At 44.7% G+C, this 20614-nt stretch overlaps 1 protein-coding gene across 1 annotated transcript; it reads left to right on the top strand.

Moving 5' to 3' along the window:
* The first annotated feature begins 8272 nt into the window (after positions 1 to 8272).
* On the top strand, positions 8273 to 19783 carry LOC103653279 (probable potassium transporter 4). The gene is made up of 4 exons (XM_008680221.2): positions 8273 to 8407; positions 17352 to 17574; positions 17661 to 17957; positions 18029 to 19783. The coding sequence occupies exons 1-4, from the start codon at positions 8360 to 8362 to the stop codon at positions 19567 to 19569; spliced, it is 2109 nt and encodes a 702-aa protein (XP_008678443.1). The 5' UTR covers positions 8273 to 8359; the 3' UTR covers positions 19570 to 19783.
* Positions 19784 to 20614: the final 831 nt, after the last annotated feature.

A 20614-nucleotide genomic window follows, 5' to 3' on the forward strand; every position in this document is an offset into this window, starting at 1 on the left:
AATACCAGAATAAGATAACACACAATGGGAGTGGAGAGATGGCGAGAGTAGCGTGTACCCTCCGTGGCAAGAGGCTGGACGATGGTGTATCTGTGCTCTCGGTTGGCGTGAACCTGATCTGGTCTTAAGAACCCCGGTGGCGAGTTGACATATGCAAGGGTTAAGTGCTACATATGTCGTGTGATTGGAGATCCTCAGCTGAGTATAATCGATTCGGATCGCCGTAACTTCGCGGATATGAAGACTTGGTCACTGCCCTACACGTAGCAATCCAATGAAGATGAAGGGTTGTTAAGAAATTGGCTATTATAGGTCAAGTGATCGAATTAGGGTAGAAAGAACCCTAGTTGCAGGTAATTTGACTTAACCTGACAAATAATATTGAATTTTTAAGGATCCACTATTAGTAAGCATTTCTGCAAACAGAGTCATTGATTATTGATAAGCCTTACCTTGACTCCCTTAAAGCCAGCATATCCTTGAGAGTCTTTTACTTTGTCGGGTAAGTCTTGTGAAAGTACACTTCGTACTCAGGGCTTTGTCCCATGTTGTTTTAGGTGAAGAAGCAGCAAACTTTTGTTGCTTCTATTCCAAGGTGGTACCAAAAGAAGAGAATCAAGACTAAAGCTGCGGGAGGAAAGGTCCTCCGTTAAGAAAACTTTTACTGTTTATTCGGGAGGGGTTTTTGCCTCCCATGTTTTGTAATAATAATACTCAGCACTCATATATTTTGTTCTGGTCTGTAACTATATAACTCTGTCTTACTTTTCAATAAAAGTAAGTTATTGTATCTGCTTCCGCACTTTCGTATCTCCAATGTATTGTAATGTCTGCGTGACGGGTGAAACGCTCTTGGGAAAGGTAAGGAATTCAGATACCGAACTTGTCAAGTGATCAGGTGCACCTGCAGGGTTGTCTGAGGTCTGTTGGACAATGACAACTGTAGGTGGGCCTAATGACTTGGGAGGTTCTGTCACAACTTATGCTAATTTATTTGTATTATCTCTACTACTCTATAAGCATGTAATGTGGACGTCCACCGGGCTACACCATGCCCCCTCTTGCTCATGCCCCCGCCCGCTCGTCCCCTCCCCGCGCCCGCAGCCCTCGCCTCCGTCCTAGCCCCCGCCGCCGCAACGACATTAGTGGTGTCCTCCTCGCGCTCGTGACCCCGCGCGTCACAGCCCCCCTGCGATGCCCTCGCCTCCACCACCACAACGGCACGCGCGCATGCCTCCTCTCCTCTCGCGTTGCCATTGTCAGACCCCGCCCCTCCCCCTCCCCTTGTGTTGTCATTGCTAGGCCTTGCTCGCGCCTGCCACCCATGCTCCCCCTCCCCTGCGCCACGTCCGTGGTGATGCGAGAACAACCCCCCCCCTCGCTGTCTCGCATATGGCAGAGATATGAGCGTAGGAGATGGCGGACAATGACCCCCGCGTCGAACACTTCCACCGACGCCTCCGTCCACGCCCCCACCCCGCTGGTCACGCCGCAGACTCACACCACTCGTTGTTGTCCTTTCCATCCCTTTCCAAGGTGGTCGCTCGCGGGCTATGATGGAAAGTCGTGGTGGAGTTGTTGTCGATGCCCACGGAGGAGGACATGGTCGCCGTGTCACCAGCCTATGCGCGCAGGACCGCCCTTGCCAGCCGGCTCCCACCTTATCGGCCTATTCCCCTTGCCCTTTTGGATCAAAATCTTGGTGTTTATCTATTAACTCTTGTTGCTTAGATTTGGTTTGTTGCAGTCTCCGTCCTCGCCGTGGTTTTACGTTGCTTTAGTGATTAGAGCAATTTACATGAAGAAACCTCCATGGTATTTATCGTCTGCTGGTTTGCTCCTAGAACATCAGGCTCGTCCCAAAGGGTGCATCCTGGTGCCAGCAAACCTGATTGTTGGAATGATTTTTCAAGCATCATGTCACACCCGGGTTTCAGGGCACCAAGACCCGGGCGCGAACATAATCACCAGGTGTGCTGGGACCAAGTCTCACACATATGATGAATCATGGCACAGGATCGAATGTCACATCTTTACTATATAACAGGAGTTCTATACAAAATAAATAAATAATTATATTATAAGGAGACAACGGTCCAGCAACCCAAAGTTGACTGGGAGACGACGGCCTAGACCTCTCACGAACTCGTCACAGCATCCTCCATGCACCTCATCCTGCGGTACCTGTTCTTGACCTGTGGGGGGGTGTGAGACAGCAAGAGTGAGCTCACATACATTCATCGCTCAACAAGTTGTGGGGAATAATGTGCATGAACTCGCCAAAGGTGGGAGCTCACGTGAAGTGTAAGGCTTACCAAAGAGGATGGTTAGAGCTGAGCATTGCTTTTAAAGTTGGTCAAAATTTTATTAGCAGTTACTAAGTATAAGTAAATACCAATCCAATTAAATAGTAGAACAAAAGTAACAACATCACCCGCGATGCAATGCATATGACAATTTGAATTTAGTTCCATAATTTAATCATGTGAGGGTCCGAGCTGCTCATGACCGTGAGCACGGCTAGTATACCAGTTTTACACTCTGCAGAGGTTGCGCATCTTTACCCACAAGTCATGTTACCCATCTGCCAAGGGATCGCGACTTCCCATACACCTCTACCGAGGAGGCGAGGCAGGGTAACACTACGAGGCCTTTACAAAGTTCCACTAGCTTCAGAAAACCCGCTACAGTTTATAGAAAGCTCCAATGCAGGGATCCCTTGCCTGACCGCCATCGCAGCAAAATCAACCAAGGACCTCCCTACACTGACCACTCCCCTGCTGCCTTGCCCCTTTCGGGGAAGGTAGTCCTCCACTAGCTTTCCTAATTAATCAGCCAAGGGCATCCATAAACCCTTGTGGTAGCACTGTTTTCCCGAGTGGTCGCTCCATGTTCCAATTAACATAATGATCTTATCATGAACAGTAAATAACAATGGATAACAAAAGTATAATCATGAATAATGTATCTTCATACCCAAAACCACATAAAGCACTAGCAAGTACTACCCAAAAAGTTCAGTGGTAAACAAGGTATAAAGATAATCAAACTAGGGTAACCTATTGGGTCCCATCAAAATTAACCTATGCAGATCATTATGATTAATTAGAACATGAATGGGTAAAAAGAAGTGAAGGGCACAACTTGCCTGGGACTTGAGATTCCAGGTACCAACATGCTCTTCAGATGACATGTGTCCTCACGCTAGTCGTAGCATTACAAACAGTGTATAGGCAAAATTAACATTACACCAAACATAAGGATAAACTGTATAATTATGATCTACGCGTTGCTACAAGATCGTAGAAACAAGAACCACTAAATTCGGAGCTACAGATATTGAGTTATGAATTTCTGAAATCATTTAGCACCTAGAATAGATTAATTCAATTGAGCAATTTTAATTCAAGTTTCATGGTTAAACAAAGGTACTAGGTGATAAAAAAATATTAATACAAAATTATTGTAACTATAATGACTCAATTTGAAGTTAAAATGAATTAACTATGAATTTCCTAAATTTGGGATATTATTTTGCATTAAAAAGAATTTCTGAATTAAATCTAATAGTTTTGAGTTACTTGGACTGCGGCCACTATTTAACAGAAACCCAGGGGTTCTGCGCAAAAGACACTAAGACTCAGAACTCCCACAGTGTGGATTGCGGGTTGTTTTAACACAAGTACAGGGGCTCTTATGCAATTATCCAAGGCCGAAGGGGTATCCTCCATCCAGGGCAGCCCGATCAGAAATAGACGCGCCTGATTAAATCCAGGCGAGCCATACATCCGCGCTTACCCCTGACCGTCCGATCAAAATGTGAAGGTCCAGATCAGATCGCGTGAAGGGTTATGAAGTCATCTAATCGCAACCGATCATCTTAGAATGGACGGCCAGGACACTACAATACGAAGGGGTATCCTGCTTCTATTCTCAGCCGCCCATCGCCGATCCGACGGCCAGCCCAGCTTCTTCTCTCCTACGCTGCGCACGCGGCAGCAAAGAACTCTACCGCGGCGGATCCATTGCTAGCAAGCAGGTCGGCCACTGTCGTCCCAACCCAAGCGCCAAATCGGTGCGAACAGAGAATAAGAAGATGCAGAACCTAATAGAGTCTTACAGGAAATAGTGGTGATGGTGCTGTTGCGGTCTGTGCTGACTGCGGCTCCGCAATGAAGGACTTACTCCGATGATCTCCACGCCGAGCACGAGTCAGCAGCGAGACCCTCACGCGTCGGCGACATCTAGAGCTACACCTCAAGGATGGAACGGCTCCACAGACAAAGTTCGCCGGTGGCGGCTCCTAGCGGTTCCTTCTGCTCTCCACGACAAGTTAGCTCCGACTCTCGAGGGCGATGGACGAGAATCCACGTACGGGTTTTATAGTCACAGGAAGATGTGAAGATCAGAGTACCAGAAGATGTCAAGATCAGAGCGAGCAAATACCGGACGGTTACAACAACCCGATGGATTTCTGCTACAATCGTTACGGCTCAGAAGTCAAGAGAAAAAAAAGAATAAAGAAAGAAAAGCTTAGGACGCTAATACGGAGTCCACACCAGGCAGATACGAGATACATGGCTGAACCAGCAAGGACCCCACACGTCATTGGGTCAAGGATGACATCAGCCACGATGTCATGGTGACATCATCGAATAAAGAATGATTTTCTCAGCGGCTAGAGAAGTAAAAAGAAAAAAAATAAAAAGGAACCGTGGGCTACACTTAACACTAGAGCTGGGCCGAGCGGCAACGACACAGGTAAGTCTTCTTTTCTTTTTTTCCTTTTTATTCTTTGTTTCTTTTTTTAGTCTTTAGTTTTCTGTTTTAAATTTCAGTATGCAAAGCCTAATTTCAACCAAGGTTAAAAAGATGCACAAGCAATAAACTCCAGCATGAAATGCATGTTTCATTTTATGTATATTCATATTAATCATTCTATTTTTTTAATTATGCAAATTTCTTTAAAGGTGCACTTTTTTATTTTTAGGAGAAAGGTTGTTTTGATGGTCACGATTAAAAGCTAATTTAAAATAAATACCCATTTTTACTTTTTAAGTTATTCCATTTCTTTGAATAAATACTAATACATAATCCATGAATAAAACAATTCATAATCAATTGAAATTCTTTATGTTTATTTATTTATGAACTTCATAATTCTAATTCTAGTTTCAAAATAAAATCTAGCTTTGACTAATCAAAGTAAAATATAATGCTATCAATTATTTATTTTGAGAAAATGATTATAAAAATAAAAATCCTTATTAAAAGATATTTTTAATCCAAATATTTTGAAGAACTCCTCTAATCACCAAAACACTGCTTTGGGGTTTTACACATCAGTATTGTAAATTATGATTTTTTCCATTTTTTGACAGTACTGCTATTTGATTCCACAGTCTCCATTTTATCTGGACGGAGAGGGTGGATTGCTTCACAGAGAACAAGCATATATGGTTGGTTATTGTTGTTGCTGAGGGAGTAGGACAGGATCATATTGCAAAATGTATGGTCGCCGCGTCACCAGCCTATGCGCGCAAGACCGCCCTGGCGCCCTTGCTAGCCTGCTCCCACCTCGTCGGCCTATTCCCCTTGCCCTTTCGGATCAAAATCTTGGTGTGTAGGATTCTATGTTAACTCTTGCTACTTAGATTTGGTTTGTTGCAGTCTTTGTCCTCGCTGTGGTTTTTCGTTGCTTTAGTGATTAGAGCAATTTACATCAAGAAACCTCCATGGTATTTATTGTCTACTGGTTTGCTCCTAGAACATCAGGCTCGTCCCAAAGGGTGCATCCTGTTGCCAGCAAACATGATTGTTGGAGTGTTTTTTCAATCATCAACATTGTAAATTATGATTTTCCATTTTTGACAGCACTGCTATTTGATTCCAGAGTCTCCATTTTATCTGGACGGAGAGGGTGGACTGCTTCAATATGTAGAAAATCGGTTGACAGAGAGAACAAGCATATATGGTTGGTTATTGTTGTTGCTGAGGGAGTAGGACAGGATCATATTGCCAAAAGTATGGCCACATCAGATCAACATGATGTATCTGGAAACAAGCTGCTTCTTGATATTGGTCTTTGGCTGACTCGCAAGATAAAGATTTATAACTAAAATACTTCTTGTTGCTGGATTTGAGCCAATTCTCTTATGTTGTAATTTTGGTATTCATTATCTCGGATATTGCAAAGGAACTAAATGATTTCATTATATGTCGTTCTTTGAAGTTTAGGTTAATAGACCTTATGCAAATTCTCTGTAGGACTACTTCAAAAGCAAAAAGATGGATATGACAGTTAATACACAAGTAGCCATTTGTAGCTTATTTTTGCTATTGATATAGACGTGCCACATTTGTACCTATTAGTTTCAGCAGAGGTATTTTCAGGCCATTTGCACCTGTTATGGAAACAAATTCTCATGTTGCAAACTCTTATGTAAACTTGGTCCAATTTATAGTGGGGGAATTTTCACAACTTTACGCATTGTAGCTAGCATGAAGAGAGATAGGACATAGGCAGATGTTTCTTCTTTCGTTTTTCTTCCATAATTTTTTCTTTCATAGGGTTGCAATTGGCTTACTGCCTTGCTCTATGTTGCAGACTAAGAGGAAGCCAAGTGTATTATGCAATGCAACATTATTCATTGCTGAACTCTCATGGGTGTAATTACATCAAGGCAGATATTATTCTCCAGATGCTCATGAGAGATCTTGAACTTATTCAACTGTTTATATTATGTATATTCTCCTTTGTCAACTTACAACCTTTTGTTTTACGTTTTAGTGATGACATCAACTTTGTTTTACATTTGCAAGCCTCTGTTGTGCATGTGTGTGAGGCCACTCTAACGAAGCGATTGATAGAGTTCAAAAATATTTTAGTCATTATCAATATGTTCAAAGAAAAATTGAATAACTGAACCCCCTTCGTTTTTGTCGCATGGTTCAATTTTAGTGAGCATGTGTTTGCACCAGACAAGTTTCTGCTTTACATGTTTCCATTTGACCTCGGGGGTGAGGAAGGGGATGAACTGCGTACGAATTCTTACGTTCTGGAAATCTTAAGAAAGACTAGGTTCCCACGGGTTCGTGGTGCCAGTGAAGTTAGGTGACTTGAAACAATCCTTCAGCACGAGTAAGAGACTCTATCCGTTTCTTTTAGCAGATTACAAATCAATATAGAAGCAAACATGGACTTCTCTATTTAACCACCTATACACTTAACTACAAATTGCAGTCGGATCATATGGCTTGGGGGTTGAATTATCGGATTGCCCTGTCTTATTGTTCAGCAAGGGCTCTCGTGGAAATGCATAGCTGAAAGCAGTTATTGGAGAAAGATCAGGTCATTTGATGTCTACTTTTTTATTAGCATATATCTCAGTTTTTTCTCTAAAAATTACTTTAACAAGCTACCAAATTGGAATATTATGTTATTTTAGAAGATGAGGGCTTAAAATGCACTCTATAATTTATTACAAAGGGCAAAATTAAGAGACAAAGATGCTAACAAGAACATAAAATGAGTGGCCGATGAGCATTTATTTTACTGTAAATGATGGATTTATTCGATGTGTAAGATTTTTAAGGTATGTAAAAATTATTAACTTTTAAAAGATGCTAACAAGAACATAAAATAAAATTATTATCTTTAAATTTCAATGTATCTTATCTAACATATTCACTCCGTAACAACGCACGGGCGTTCATCTAATATATATATAACATTACAAAACTCACCTAACAAAATCAACTCCACACTCATAACTTCCACTAAATCGACCAATTAAATTAAACTTAGACCCAACGTACCATCGAAACCAATGGTTCTGATCGCTGGATAACCTTCCTCTTATTTACTCAAATTCGATGGATAATATTATTTGGATCATACATCATCTCTCTCCATCGCCACCCCACCATCTCCCTCCTCTCACTCGTGCCGCCACCGCTGATCTCTCTCCTTCCTTTCTCGTAATCATAGCATTAGCATTGACTATGTGATACTATATGATAGTATATATCAGATTTGGTGCAGTCCAAATAAGCACATGCCATTTTTTACTAATACGCCTCCCCAAAGCTTTTGTGGCTGGCAGGGACTCGGTGGAGGACAACAATCCTCATCCACGCACGTTGCGCACCTCAACGGAACAGAGCTGTTAGTGGGTCGCGTGGGCCACGGCCCGCCTGCCCGGGCTCTGGCCACGTCATTCCCACCTTTTCCTACTGCTATAAAAAGTAGCGCGCATGCGGCAGCACTTATTAGTGCTTAATAATACTGAACTAGCTGAGCTTTGCCCACCGAACATTTGCCTCAGGTCCCTGGGAAACCTGCTGATCTCCGCCGCCTATGGCTGCTGCCTCCATGGACGTGGAAGCCGGACAGGGGAGAAACGATGTAAGTGTCGACCATACCGATCCCCTTTTTCCATCATGTTTTACCGTACTACAATTGTTTATTATCAACGTCGTCTCGGCCTCTCGGGTAACTCCTCCCTGCTTGATAGTTCCATCGCTAACCTTCTTCAGAAACAGATAGCCATGTTTGATTCAAGAAGAAATGAGGAAAATTTATGAGGGGTTTAGAAAAATACTTTGTATTTTTTAGGGTTCTGAGGTAAAACCATATTTTTTATGCCAAAAGTAGTTACCATGGATTTTTAGATACATTTTTTTGAGTATTTGGAACTCCACTCTAACCCAAAGTTTTTGTCTATAACTAACTTTTTCATATGTATACTAAATACTCTCTCCGTTCTTTTGTATTTGTCGTCGTTTAGTTCAAAAGTAGCATGCGACAAATATTTGAGAACAAATATAGTATCATGGTTTAAAATACTTTGTCTCCAAACAAGTATTGTTGTTAGTGATGTAAACAAATAGTATTGTTGTGTCATGATAACTTCAAACTATAGTATACTAAAACTATGGTTTTTATAATACTTAGTAACATGATGTGTGTTGCAAGCCGATGAAAACCACATGCTGACCATGGAACTATGGCACAATTACACTGCTGTTGCTCAAAAGCTACTCATCTGAAGATGAATCCGTACTAACGACAAGTACGACTAGTGTACCTTGACATCGTATCCGAACTATTTCCTGTTAAATTTTGTGATTAGGGCCTGTTTTTTTCTTGAAGGGTATTTGGAAGTTTAATTTGGGTCACATCAAATGTCACAATATTAATTGTGAATTTAAATATAGGTTTAATCATATTTAATAAATTTGTCCCGTATTTTAGTCTTTACTATATACTTAGTTTTATAATTAACATATATTTAATAACCTTAATTATCATTTAAACTTTGAATGTGTTAATAGATAAACTTTATTTAGGTGGAATTAAATCTCTTACTATTTAAAATTGAATAAAAATAAATTTATTTTCCCTCAATCACCTACAGTCCTCATGCAACCCAACATGACTTTAGTGCTTGTTCAGTAAGAAAAGGTTTGAAGGAATTGGTAGGGATTAAATCTCTTTCTAGTCAAAATTAAATAAAAAAATTTAATCTCTCTCAATCTTCTTTAATCCAACCAAAGAGGACCTTAAAAGCTTGTTCGGTTAAACATGTATTAAAGGAGATTGGAGAAGATTTAATATCATTAATCTCCTCCTATCTGTACAGCCGAACAAGACTAAATTGCCTGCAAGTCAAAATACTCGGCAACCCTCTGTGATTTGGATATGAGACAAACGAGGCGTAACTATGCATATGCAATATGGCTTGCTGCTTATTAAAAAAAATTGCTCATGTTGTGTTGCCGTAATGCCCTAGTAAGGGACAAAACTCAAAAAGCAATTTGGTATATAGGCCACGCTATGCTGTGGCTGACCAACCAACCAACGGGGCTACCTGTGCTTGCGATATTTTAGATAGGATTATACGTCTATATCTATATTTATATCTAATATCTTACTATATATATATACATACACTATATTTTTTGATTAATTTATAGCGGACAACTAATTTAATAAAGTTAGTTATATTGCATACCTGTAACCTGACATCTAATTAGTTGGAGACTACCACAACAACTAAAATATCCTAATAACAATGTAACAATTTTTAGACATAAAAATTAGAAATTTCAGGAGACTCTTTGCAGTAAACCAAGCATCTAAAGCACAAGCACATAGTAACCATCTTCTTAAGTCATAAAAGATAATTCAAGGGAGAATAATACTCAACTCAACAATAAATACAACCATTAAACATACATCAACAAACGTTTACCAAAATAGTTAAGTGTGACTATTAAAAAGTAAGAGATTGTAGTTTTTGTGTGTGCATGTGGTTCTACAAAAGGAACTACTCCCCTCCCATTCATACGACCATAAATTAGTACCTATTGACGTTGATTCAGACACCAACCACTGAACATAAACTGCCTGACGGTGCTATCTGCAGGAGTGCAGACGGACCACGATTCTGAGCCGAACGGTCTACGAACTTAGCGTAGGAGCGTCTCCTTTCCTGCGTGCTTTCAGAAGGTCCATGCCTAGGGTCGAATGGTCCGTGATGGCAGAGGGTCTTCTTCTCTAGGAATAACCTGGATCTCGCCTTTCAGGAGGAACCCATCGGAGAAAAGAGTTCCAGGGTTTTCTTAGGGTCAGCAGGCCGCCCAAGACGCCTCTAGACGACGTCGGGCCCAAGAGAGATGAAGAAATAGGTCGAGGGAGACTAATACTAGGGCTAGATTACTCCTACTCCAAAGGAATGGAAAACAGTGCAAATAAGGTAAATTTGATTAGTAGATTTGATTGGATCGATTGTGAGGACTTCAATCGGTCGTACCCCTTCATCTATATAAGGGGTGGAGGTCTGGACCCGTTACAAGTCGGTTCCTGAGCTAATCCCGTAGGGTTTGCTAACAAACCCCGCAAGGAAACCGGAACCCTAACTTATTTTGTGCATGAGTGGGCTGTCCGGACTCAGGGTTGAACCGTCTGCTAGGACACAAACGGTGTTCAACATATGGCCCTACCTTTTGGTGGAGCAAGGCAAGCCAAAAACACATGCACTATCAGCACCCTTCAAGAAACAATAGATCTCACAAGTCATTTTGTTCCCGAAGTAAGAACTAATCCTAATGCAAGCTACCAACTTTTCAATCTAATTATGTGATCATTTAATATAATTCTATTGCATAGAGTCCATTTACGATTGTATCTTTCTCAGCCATGGCCATTTGATGAATACGTCAAAAGGTACAAAAATGTGGTGCCCCCCGAATAAGCAAAAGGACTATGCATGTAGTATGGGTTCATCGTCGTACTATTCCATATTTGAATAGGACAATATGTCGGTGATGAGTAAGCTGGTGGAAAGTAGCCTGACATCACTGGAAATGGATGAATATGTGATGCTTGCTATGTCACCTTTCGGGCCATTTTATTCGGCCATTTTGTTTTGGCAGGTGGTCGGGGCTGCTTTGTTGGCCGATCACGCAGAACGACCTCCTTAGCGTATTTGTAGAGTAATTGACCAAAAGTAGGGTTGACTTTGACTAGATAACCTAACTCTTTATTTGTACTTTACCCTGCTGTGTAACCCCTTTTGTTTTATGTGGTCGTTGTGGCCTCTGGTAATTGATCAAAGTTAGTCGGACTGTCCTCGTTGGCTCTGGACTGTCCGGACACAGATGTTGGACCGTTCGTGATGCACGACACAGTGAACTTTGATCGGCTGTTCGATCGCCCTTGCCTCCCGGCGCCTTTGGTGTTATTAGTCTTCTTTTTTAGAGCCTTTTGAGCAACCACTCATCATGATATATTGACGTGTGAGGGTCACCAATGACAATGCTCTTGCCTTTGTCCTTATCAGTCACTTCAGGCCGAACCAAGACCTTTTTGTTTGCTAGTTCTATTATATTGACAGGAAATGGTTTTGTGTCAATTGGCATCTCCTGAAAACTTAATTGGCCCTCATTTATGGCTGATGTATTTGTCTGCGAGAAAACATTACAATCATTGGTGGCATGGGAAAAGGAATATTATGAGTTATTTTAATGTTACCAATAGCTCATCGAACTTTTTGTCACATTTGGACACATTAAAAGTAAACTTAACTTCTTCTTGTCGGTTCTTTTGCACCGGCTATAAAGAACATGTTGAAGGTCTAGCCTGTGTTGACCAAACAAGTTCGGTAGTATATACATCTGTGGATTCATCATCTAACCCATAGCGCCCCATTAGACACATCTTATGGTTAGCCGATTTTGATGTCTCTTTACTCTGGCTTTCACATGCCAAAGCCCGCTGGTGCAAGTGCATTAATGAAGAACTAGGTGTCATCTAATTTCTCCTTTAAGTAAGATCACAACCCATTAAAATCTAGTCTTGCTAGCTGTTTTCTGTGACATGAATCTGAATGCATCAGTTTATAGTGTCCTAGAACCTTTGGATATAGTCATTTACCGATTCTTTGGGCCCCTATCAGACTGAAGCTAAATCAACTAACTCTAACTCATGTTCTTCTGAGAAAAAGTGTTCAGAAATTTCTGCTCTAGTTCCTCCCAAGAGTTAATAGAGTTAGGTGGAAGGGTTGTGTACAATGCAAATGTGGTACCAGTCAGGGATAGCGAGAATAAATGGACAAGGTAGGCTTCCCTATCAGCCAATTCTCCTAGGTGTGCTAAGAACTGGCTTATGTGGTCATGCATACTTTTCTCGCCTTCACGGAAAAATTTAGAGAAATCTAGAATCCTAGTCCCGTGCGGATATGGCACGATGTCAAATCAGTGACTATAAGGTTTTTGATACGACTGTCCTATGCCTGACACACTAACACCGACTTTGTCTTTGAACAACCCGGCTACCTTGTCCCTAATCTTTTCCACCACGTCTGGTGACCATCCATTAAGTTTGGGGGTGAAAATCTCAGGTTGCCTGACATCATTTTGTTAGCTTTCCTCCTATGGATGTTTGATATGTGTGTTAGGTGTCCTATTAATGCCACCACCTCATGCCCTATATATCTCAGGCTCTCTAGTGGCCGAAGAATATTCAGCTCTGCGTATATGAGGTGGCATGGCATGTTTATAATAGGATGCCGATGGGGTGAGTAGTGCTGTTGTGATGGATGCGGGAAATGTGCATATTACACAGCCATTGGTTCTGCGTAACAGTCCGGGCAGTCTGTGACTGGGCCGAATGGTCTGATGGTATAATCGGATGGTCTGGCCACATATGGCGTTGCCTGGGTGGTCTGCGGACAGGTCTATATAGGGGCCGGATGGTCCGAAAAAATATGTCGGGCGGTCCGCACCATAGCCAAATGGTCTGGCGTAAGGGGCCGGACAGTCCACGATCGGTTCGAACGATCTGGGGGTATATCCAGATGGTCTGGCCGTATATGGTGCTACTTGGGTGGTCTGCACGCGGGGCTATGTAGAGTTGGACTATCCAGCGAAATACACCGAACGATTTGCGATGTAGACTGTCCGAGATGACTCTCAGATTGTCCGGATGTATCCAGTGCTAGTCGTGTGCCTGGTGGCAGCGGTTGTGATCATGATATGGACACGTGCATGGACATACCATATGATTACTGGGCCAAGGATGACCCATTTGTAGCCGATTTGTAAGGCATAGTGGTTCTGTATTAGAATCATGCGAGGGAAAACTAGGGGTAGTAGATTTTTCATATGAATGTGCCCATTCTTTAACAGATTCATCTATATATTGGTTTAACTGATCCCCCGCTATTCTATAAAAGCCTTAAAAGATTGATCTAGAATACTTACAATGGGAGTGTGAGGCAAAGGTAGGAGAGATGCCACATCGATCTCCTCTTGATGGATGATCTTCTGGTGGCGGTCCACTATGAAGTATGATAGGTACTTTTCCTTTGTCTTTTTGCATCGTTCGGCGAGCTGTTAGTGCACCTCCTCATCCTCTTTATCACGCCGTTCGACGAGCCATCATAACACCTCCTCCTCATTGTGCCTTATGAGGTAATCGAAGGGCTACTGATCATCAGCTGGGAGTGCCTTCATGGCCGGCTTGATGATGTTAGTGGTGGAGACGTCGGTGTGATCTTTGGAACCGGCCATCTGGGGGCGATTTTTGGCAGATTGTCCCCAGCGGAGTCATCGAAAAGTGTGTTGGCGTCGATTCGAACACCAATCTCTAGATATGAACCGCCTGGCGGTGCTCTCTGCAGGAGCGAAGACGGTCTATGGCTCTGGGCTGGACGGTCCGCGACCTCGGCGTAGCAGCGGCTCCTTCCCTGTATGCTTCCGAACGGTCCGTGCTTGGTGCCAGATAGTCTGCGATGGCGCAAAGGGTATTCTTCTCCTCGAAGAATTTGGATCTTGCCTCCCGGCAGGGACCCCGTCGGGGAAGGGAGTTCCAGGGGTTGTCTTGGGGTCAGTAGGCCGCCCAAGATGGACAACATCGGGCCAAGGAGATGTAAAGAAATAGGTCAAGGGAGACTAATACTAGGGCTAGATTACTTCTACTCCTAAGGAATGGAAAGAATAGTGCAAATAAGGTAAATTTGATAAGTAGATTTGATTGGATTGGTTGTGGGGGCTTCATTCGGCCTTACCCCTTCATTTATAAAAGGGGAGGTCTAGACCCGTTACAAGTCAGTTCCCGAGCTAATCGTGCAGGTTTTGCTAACAAATTCGCAAGAAATTGGAAACCCTAACTGATTCTACACAGGCGCGGACCATCTGCGTAGCCACTATGGACAGTTCGGACTGTGGACATTCCAGTCTTAGGGCCGTACCTTTCGTCAGAACACAAACGTTACTCAACTGTACCTAAGAATCCAAACAACACATGAGTGAATAAAATACTCATCAAGTATACCTTAGAACTGAAATAACATTTCAAGTCATGAATCAACAACTAAAACCCAACTCAAATTATGAGAAGGTTGTTGTTTCCGTCCAAAACGTATAATTCTGATTTTTTCATTGCTTTTACCATTAAAACCAAGCGAGTAGGGACAACACTTGCTAATAGATATATGAACATGAACACCAAATACATAGCTGAATTTATTGGGACATTAATTAAATATAAATGGATAACTTGAATTAGAACCAAATACACAACAAGATGTACCTAGACATGAATTGAATATAAAAGAATAACATAAAACTAATTGGATCACCAACCAAGACATAGCCATGAAAATTTAAAAGAACAAACCAAACAATCATTCAAAGATTTTTTGGCAAGCGGTTCATCACGAACTTGCCTTAACGTTGATGAAAGCCTCACATTGCAATCTCAACATCGGTTGTACTATAACCTATCAAGCAAAACCCACAATAAAAAATCATCACATATCATATTTGTACTTGAAAAAAGAACAAAACTCACACAAACAAATTCTAGAGAAACACATTATTCTGAATTTTCCAATATTTGAACATGCACTGCTTCATCCTTAACTTTTACTACTCTTAAAAAATGAGGCAAATAGGTACATTCTAGAAACTAAACAAATTTTATATAACTTTTGTGTTGATCACCAAGATAAATTTTATATGAATATTCTCTAGAAATTAGGATAAACTTTCTACCTAAATATATTTTCACTTTTAGGACAACAGTACCATTTCTACAATTACTGCTAAACCAAAATAGAACTTGATTGAAACTAGTGGCATTGGAAAGCTAACAACAAAAACACAATTTTTGTATTTACATAATCATCAAATAAGAATAAATATTGTTCTAGAGATATCAAACCCTATGTTTCAATCAGTTTACTCAACCAACAATCTTAATGCCAGCAGGAACAAGTTCTATAGGTCACCCTTTCTTATTCTGCCAGTTTTTTGATTGAATACATGTCCCCAAGTCGATATAACCCTTCGCGACGACCATAGCAAAGATAGTTGCCATAAAAATCGATCAATGGAATCACTCACTTCAAATCAAGCAGACACAAAGCTGGCTTTCTAATCCTTGGTCAGCATCACCACATCTACTCGTCCATTTGAAGGGGGATCCACCTGTCAACCTGAACCCCATTGGGTTCCTAACTTGGGGGTGCACTCGCTTGCTGCCCCTGCGGCACATATGAGGCTTCGGCGGCGCCGCGGTAGGCACAATCATGAGTACCCTGGCGGCCGCTCGGAACTCCTCCACGAACGCCTCCGCAGGCAAAAATTCCTAAACTTGTGGAACATAACATAGAGCCACTTGTCGTTGGTGAGGAGGATGTGACCATTCTAGTTCTTTGACTACGCCCTCGCGTGCTTCTTGAACTGCAACGACGACAACACCTGTGTGGTGTCGCACGAAGAAGAAAACCATGCGAAGTTTTGAGCAAAACCACATAACTGACGAAGTAGCTGACAGACCTTGTCACGGTAGCCATCGTGTATTGTGCGTCATGTCACGAATCTTGGCCACGAACTTGCCCCAGGCCACTTCCTCACCCAGATGAAGGCCACCACTCGTGCATCGCCGCCTCCCACCAAGGCGGCGGCCGCTACCGCCTATGCTTCTTCCGCGTGCTCGGCGGTGGCGACGTCATTATCGTCGCCTTGGTGGAGGACAAGGGCAAGGAAGATAGCAAGTCGGAGCAGCTGCAATCGTCGGTGGTGGCAACATCGTCGTCCATGCCAAGGAGAATGGCGTCGAGCTACTTGTAGTAGAGGAAGTGGACGAACTCTTCGTGAACTGGGATGGCTGGAAGAGCTCAGAGATGGGGAAGGGCGAGTGGACGAGCGGTGGCAATGGCGTCGTCCATGCCGAGGAGAACAACATCGAGCTGCTATAGTAGAGGACGCGGAGGAACTTCTCACGAACTGGGATGGCCGGAAGAGCTCAGAGGTGGGGACGTACGAGTGGAGGAAGAAGCCTATGCGGGCACGCAACGACTTGTGGCAGAGGATGGTGGGGAGCGCGATTTTGTTTGGCTCTGACCGTTTCGTGGGCATCTGGGAAATGGGCGAGGCATCGCTGTGGAGAAGGCCGGAAACGAGGATGAAGTGAAGAGGAAGTCGAAACAACCGTTTTGAAGGAATCCAGGATACGAGCGAGGCATCATTGTGTAGAAGGCCGGAAACGAGAAAGAAGCGTAGAGGAAGTCGGAACGAGCGCCGCAGCGCAAGGGAAAGGAATGATAGATCAGGTTGTAGGGACGACGATGCGAGGGGTGAGACACGAAACTGCACATGTGTATGAAACTGCTGCTTTAATATAGTAGAGATATTTTACATTTGTTTGCGTATACACTTTGTTGCAAGGGGTTTGTACCGGTGTAGTGAACTCACGCCAACGTTCTACACCTTGTTGCAAGGGGTTTGTATCGGTGTAGTGAACTCACGCAAACGTTCTCTTCGTTTTCCTCTATAAGCAGAAGAAGCGAATTTACAAAGATCTACTCCTTGCCTACAAGACTCTGGGCGTCGTATTCGGTGGTCTTGTCACCTCCCCTCTCTACGTCTACCCTTCCATGAACCTGACAAACCCGACCGAAGAGGACTATCTGGGAATCTACAGCATCATGTTCTGGACCCTGACACTGATCGGCGTCGTCAAGTACATCTGCATCGCCCTCAACGCCGACGACCACGGCGAAGGTGATGGACACACGGCCATCCCAAACCAAAATCGATAAAAGCCAGCCATTTCTAACTGCGACATGGGTGTTTCTGTTCCGCTGCAGGTGGCACATTTGCCATGTACTCCCTGTTGTGCCAGCACGCCAACATCGGCATCCTCCCGTCCAAGAAGATATACACCGAGGAGGAGCAGGGCCTGGTCCCGGCTCGGCCCGTCGCGGCCCGGAGGCCCAGCAAGGTGAGGAGGTTCATCGAGCGGAGCATTACGGCGAGAAGGTTGCTGCAGCTCACGGCGATCCTGGGCATGTGCATGCTCATTGGAGACGGCATCCTCACGCCGGCCATCTCAATCCTGTCAGCTGTTGATGGACTAAGAGGGCCTTTCCCGTCGGTCAGCAAACGTACGTGAGCGGCCGATCGATTTGTTGATTCGTGGAGTAATCAATCAAATTCGAGTGTTTTGTTTTTGCAGCGACTGTTGAGGCTCTGTCCGCAGGGATTCTGATCGGTCTGTTCCTGCTGCAAAAGTACGGCACGTCCAAGGTGAGCTTCATGTTCTCGCCGATCATGGCGGCGTGGACGTTCACCACCCCGATCATCGGCATCTACAGCATCTGGCGCTACTACCCTGGCATCTTCAAGAGCGTGTCGCCGTACTACGTGGTACACTTCTTCGTGACCAACCGGAAGAGGGGCTGGCAGCTGCTCGGCGGCACCGTCCTGTGCATCACGGGCGCCGAGGCCATGTTCGCCGACCTCGGGCACTTCAACAAGCGGTCCATCCAGATCGCGTTCCTCTCTAGCATCTACCCGTCGCTGGTGCTCACGTACGCCGGCCAGACGGCCTACCTGATCAACCACGTGGGCGACTTCGGCGACGGGTTCTACAAGTTCGTGCCGCGCCCCGTGTACTGGCCAATGTTCGTCATCGCGACGCTGGCGGCGATCGTGGCGAGCCAGTCGCTCATCTCCGCCACCTTCTCCGTGGTCAAGCAGTCGGTGGCGCTGGACTACTTCCCGCGCGTCCGGGTGGTGCACACCTCCAAGGACAAGGAGGGGGAGGTGTACTCCCCGGAGACCAACTACCTGCTGATGCTGCTGTGCGTGGGCGCCATCATCGGCTTCGGCGACGGAAAGGACATCGGCAACGCGTTCGGCGTGGTGGTCATCCTCGTCATGCTCATCACTACCATCCTGCTCTCCCTGGTGATGCTCATCGTCTGGGGCACGCACGTGGTGCTGGTGGCGCTCTACCTCGTGCCCTTCCTCATCCTGGAGGGCACTTACGTGAGCGCGGTGTGCACCAAGATCATGAAGGGCGGCTGGTTGCCCTTCGCCATCTCGCTCGTTCTGGCGCTCGTCATGTTCAGCTGGTACTACGGCCGGCAGCGCAAGGCAGAGTACGAGATGGCCAACAAGGTGACCCTGGAGCGGCTGAGCGAGCTGCTGGCCGCGCCCGACGTGCGCCGCGCCCCGGGGCTCTGCCTCTTCTACAGCAACATGCAGGAGTGGCGGTGGCTCACCCCGGTGCTGGCGCACTACATCAAGAACATGCGGTCGCTGCACGGGGTTACCATCTTCGTCACTCTCCGGTACCAACTGGTGGCCAAGGTGGACGCCGAGAGCCGCATGGCGGTCCGGCGATTCGGTCCCCGCGGGGTGTACGGCTGCACGATCCAGTACGGGTACGCTGGCCCACTGTACGAGGAGGAGGAGGAGGACCTCGCCGGGCAGGTGGTGCGGGCGGTGCGCCAGCATATCGAGCGGGAGGCGGCGGCGTCCTCCACGGCGGAGGTCGAGGAGGAGGCGGCGGAGCTGGAGGAGGCGCGCGCGGCCGGGGTGGTGCACGTCATGGGCAAGACGAGGTTCCACGTGGGCAGGAACACGGGCCTCTTCGACCGCGTGCTGCTCGGCTTCTATGAGTTCCTGCATACCACCTGCCGCTCCGCGCTGCCGGCGCTTGGGATCCCGCTGCAGCAGCGCGTCGAGATCGGCATGCTCTACAAGGCCTGACGCCAGACATGCACCTGCGGCTGTTGCTGGTGCAGGCTTGCAGGTGCCGGTGGCTTAAGACTGAGGTTGCTTGATCTAGTTGTAAGTGAATCTCTGTGGGAAGGATGGAATAAGGTGTCTGGTGTGGAAGATGAACTTCTGATTTGTATCACCATATCGTCCTGCTGTGATATACAAATTAATACTAGTTCCTTTCCTATGCGTATGCCCTTTCCCTTTTCTTTGTCCATATATATGCGATTAGTATATGCCTAGCGTGTTCACGAGTATATGACACAAGAGTACATCACACATGCACATAACTATTATAAATGTTGTTGGGATCTTCTTCTCCCGAAGATCCTCAAAACACACTTATTCTGTTTTAGCTAACAATTATATTAAAGGACTGAATCACTAGTAGAAAAGAGCTCAAAGCCTGCGGCACCAATAAATTATCACTGGCGGTTTCAGTTACCGCGCGCCAGTAAAAAAACCAGGTGGACCCGGCTTGGGAACCGCCAGTGGAAACCTATTTCCACTGGCGGTTATCTTAACACAACCGCCAGTGGAAATAAGATATTTCCACTGACGGTTGTTGTAAAACAACCGCCAGTGAAAATCTAGTTTCCACTGGCGGTTGGTGTAACAGAATTGCCAGTAGAAATACCCTATTTCCACTGGCGGTTGTGTTAAGAGAACCGCCAGTGGAAATAGGTTTCCACTGGCGGTTTTTCAAGCCAACCGCCAGTGAACTATCTGTTATAAATACCACTCTTCCTTCGCCCGACAGGAGCTGTAGCTCGCAGCCAACTTCCATTGGAGGCGATTTTGGAGGTTCAGATTTCACAAAATACAAGGGGGGAGGTTTTGGTCTTCATTTTTTGGAAGAAGGTGGATAAGAAAGGTTGGTTTATGTTTCTTTGTCAATTTTTGTTCATTCTTGCTCAATTCTAGCCACATTTTGGATCTAGGGTTTTACATGTGAGAGAGAAGAGTATAGCTAGGTTATTTTCTCTATTTCCTCAAATGAGGTTGCTTAAGATGGTTAGATTTTGTCTATTCC

This window comes from Zea mays, chromosome 4, assembly GCF_902167145.1.
Source record: "Zea mays cultivar B73 chromosome 4, Zm-B73-REFERENCE-NAM-5.0, whole genome shotgun sequence".
Taxonomy (NCBI): domain Eukaryota; kingdom Viridiplantae; phylum Streptophyta; class Magnoliopsida; order Poales; family Poaceae; genus Zea; species Zea mays.

Bases quoted from the DNA above. Each gene is read 5' to 3' on its own strand.
- LOC103653279 (XM_008680221.2), top strand. From the start codon at position 8,360: ATGGCTGCTGCCTCCATGGACGTGGAAGCCGGACAGGGGAGAAACGAT. The intron at 8,408-17,351 runs GTAAGTGTCGAC...CTCTATAAGCAG, and splicing joins CCGGACAGGGGAGAAACGAT to AAGAAGCGAATTTACAAAGA. The intron at 17,958-18,028 runs GTACGTGAGCGG...TTGTTTTTGCAG, and splicing joins TTTCCCGTCGGTCAGCAAAC to CGACTGTTGAGGCTCTGTCC.